The 2,813-nt window shown below is 38.6% G+C and overlaps 1 protein-coding gene across 1 annotated transcript; it reads left to right on the top strand.

Annotated features, from left to right (window-relative positions):
• Positions 1-210: 210 nt before the first annotated feature.
• LOC129681794 (olfactory receptor 5B3-like) lies at positions 211-1,137 on the top strand. Its single transcript, XM_055613947.1, has one exon. It carries the CDS (start codon positions 214-216, stop codon positions 1,135-1,137), a length of 924 nt encoding a protein of 307 aa, XP_055469922.1. The 5' UTR covers positions 211-213.
• The last annotated feature ends 1,676 nt before the right edge of the window (positions 1,138-2,813 follow it).

Below are 2,813 nucleotides of genomic sequence, written 5' to 3'. Positions count from 1 at the left end.
TGTCTTTCTAAAAAAAGGGGTCTCATGTCTGAGGAATTGAGAAGAGGATGTCAGAAATGCTGGTTCTCAAGTTACAGAGTTTTGAACTGTCATACAGGTGCTGTGTCTTTGAAATTGAAAGTTTGTGATTGCAGCCATGGAACCATCTCTCCAGTTCCTTATTCTATTCTTTATAAAATTTTAAGGCCTTCTATTGATTAACAGATATTATTGATGGAGAATAGGACAGAAGTGACATGGTTCATCCTGCTGGGACTCACCAATGACCCACGCCTGCAGCTTCCGCTCTTCATCATCTTCCTCCTCATCTACACCATCACCCTGGTGGGGAACCTGGGGATGTTCATGCTGATTCTCTTCGACTCTCGGCTTCACACCCCCATGTACATTTTCCTGAGTAATCTGTCCTTGGTGGACTTCTGTTACTCTTCAACAGTCACTCCAAAGGTCATAGCTGGATTCCTTACAGGAGACAAGATTATGTCTTACAGTGCTTGTGCCTCCCAAATGTTCTTTTTTGCAAACTTTGCCAATGTGGAAAACTACCTTTTGGTTTCAATGGCCTATGATCGCTATGCAGCAGTGTGTAAGCCTTTACACTATGCCACCACCATGACAACACGTGTGTGTGCGTGTCTAGTCATTGGCTGCTATATCTGTGGTTTCCTGAATGCTTCCATCTATACTGTGAATGCATTAAGTCTCTCCTTCTGTGAGTCCAATGTGGTCCATCATTTTTTCTGTGACATCCCAGCAGTCATGATTGTATCTTGCTCTGATAGACATGTTAATGAACTGGTTCTTATTTCTGTAGCCACCTTCAATATCTTTTTTGCTCTTATACTTATTTTAATATCCTACACATTCATTTTTACCAACATATTAAAGATGCACTCAGCTGCAGGATATCGTAAAGCTCTCTCTACTTGTGCCTCACACTTCACTGCAGTGTCTATTTTCTATGGGACAGTCATATTCATGTACCTGCAGCCCAGCTCCAGTCACTCCATGGACACTGACAAAATCGCATCTGTGTTCTACACTATGATCATTCCCATGTTGAACCCTCTGGTCTACAGCCTGAGGAATAAGGATGTGAAGAGTGCATTCACAAAGATTGTATTGAGGTCAAGATGATGTTAACAGCTTGGATTTTAACTTTTGGGGATGGAAAACATCTGGATTCATTTCTCTCACCTTAACTCTATACTGAATCACATTTTCCCATAAAGGTAAAGTGACGTCTTTACCTCTGCAATAATGTTGGCTGTCAAAAAAGTTAACGTCTTGTTTAGAAGAGTAAAGCATGAGTAAAATGATTATGATAAGTTTAGTTCAGCTTGTGAAAAACATAATTGACCATATTATCATATTCAGTCTTTTCCATGCAATACTTTTTTCTGTCATATCAGTAAACTTCTATATAAGAATTGCACAAAAAGCTAATTAAAGATGAGACGCACTTATAGGTTTCCTGTGAAGACTTATACAAATGGATGTAAAAAATTTGAATAAAACGTAGGAGGGATTTGTTATGTGCCTACTTTTGTGTTCAATTAATTGTGATTGTTTCATAGGGATGTCCAGATGTACATAGCAAACATGTAATGCCTATTTAATAACTAGAATATGAGGTTGCATTTAAAAGTGATACTTGAAACAGGTAGACTTAGGTAAAAAATGTCAATCCTTATCATCCTTCAACCTACTGCGATTTCACCTAGGTGGAGCCAAAAGCACGGAAAAAGGAGCTATCTCCATCTTTAAATGAGTTATTGGGTGAGCTTTATTCTGTGCTTCCTTCTCCCTTACCCACCCATTTCTCAGTCTCTAAGACTTACACTAATTACAATTCCCCTTTCTCATTATCAGGTATTTGAGGTCAAGGTGAATCATTCAGCTAGCTTTCTTGGCTTTCATCTTAGAGATACTTTCTTTTTTTATCTTTTTTATTTTTTTATTAATTACAGTTTATTCACTTTGTATCCCCCCATAAGCCCCTCCCTCCTACCCTCGCAGGCCCACCCTCCCTCCCCCTTCTTCTCACTTGCCCCTCTTAAGTCCACTGATAGGGGAGGTCCTCCTCTCCTTCTTTCTGATCTTAGTCTATCAGATCCCATCAGGAATGGCTGCATTGTCATCTTCTGTGGCCTGGTAGGGTTGCTCTCCCAGTCTTTCTAGCTTCCTTTTTATTGTTGCTTTTGTTTTTTGCTTTGTTTTTCACTTTAAAAAATTTATTTATATTTTTATAAATTATAGTTTATTCACTTTGTATCTCTGCTGTAGCCCCTTTTTCATCCCCCCCCAATCCCAACCATCTATAAGCATTTGTTCTTATGACCAAAGGTAAATGTAGAAACATACTTGTTCATAACACAATGAACACATAAAACCTAAAAGTAAACTGCTTTATGATGGTAGATATGCTATGTTGTTAAATAGTGCAGCTCCTCAAAGCTGCTGAATTATAAAAATCCCAGCAATGATTATGAGATATTGCCTTATGGACTGTTGGTATGGGAGTCTGTGGAGGCCCTTAAAACAATATAGACTCTAGTGATTCCTTTTAGTTACTCAGTATAAATAGTTGATAAGATTTTAAAGCTGATGGCAGCATTCACATTTGTTGCAAGATATAAAGAAATTAAGTAGGAATTGAGCTTTCACAGTTCCAGTAGATGCCAAAAGGCGCTATGCAGGATGTTGAGAAAGAATAGTCTTCAGTCATCTTCCTCAGCTATGAACCCTATGAACTGCAATACCAACCTCTCAGGTAAGATGGACTCATTAGTGCAACAATAGATTGGCTGTTA

This window comes from Psammomys obesus, unplaced genomic scaffold (genome assembly GCF_907164565.1).
Source record: "Psammomys obesus unplaced genomic scaffold, mPsaObe1.curated_primary_1811, whole genome shotgun sequence".
NCBI classification, from domain to species: domain Eukaryota; kingdom Metazoa; phylum Chordata; class Mammalia; order Rodentia; family Muridae; genus Psammomys; species Psammomys obesus.
The sequence above is the reverse complement of the archived record's forward strand: the minus strand, read 5'-3'. Positions and strand labels throughout refer to the sequence as shown.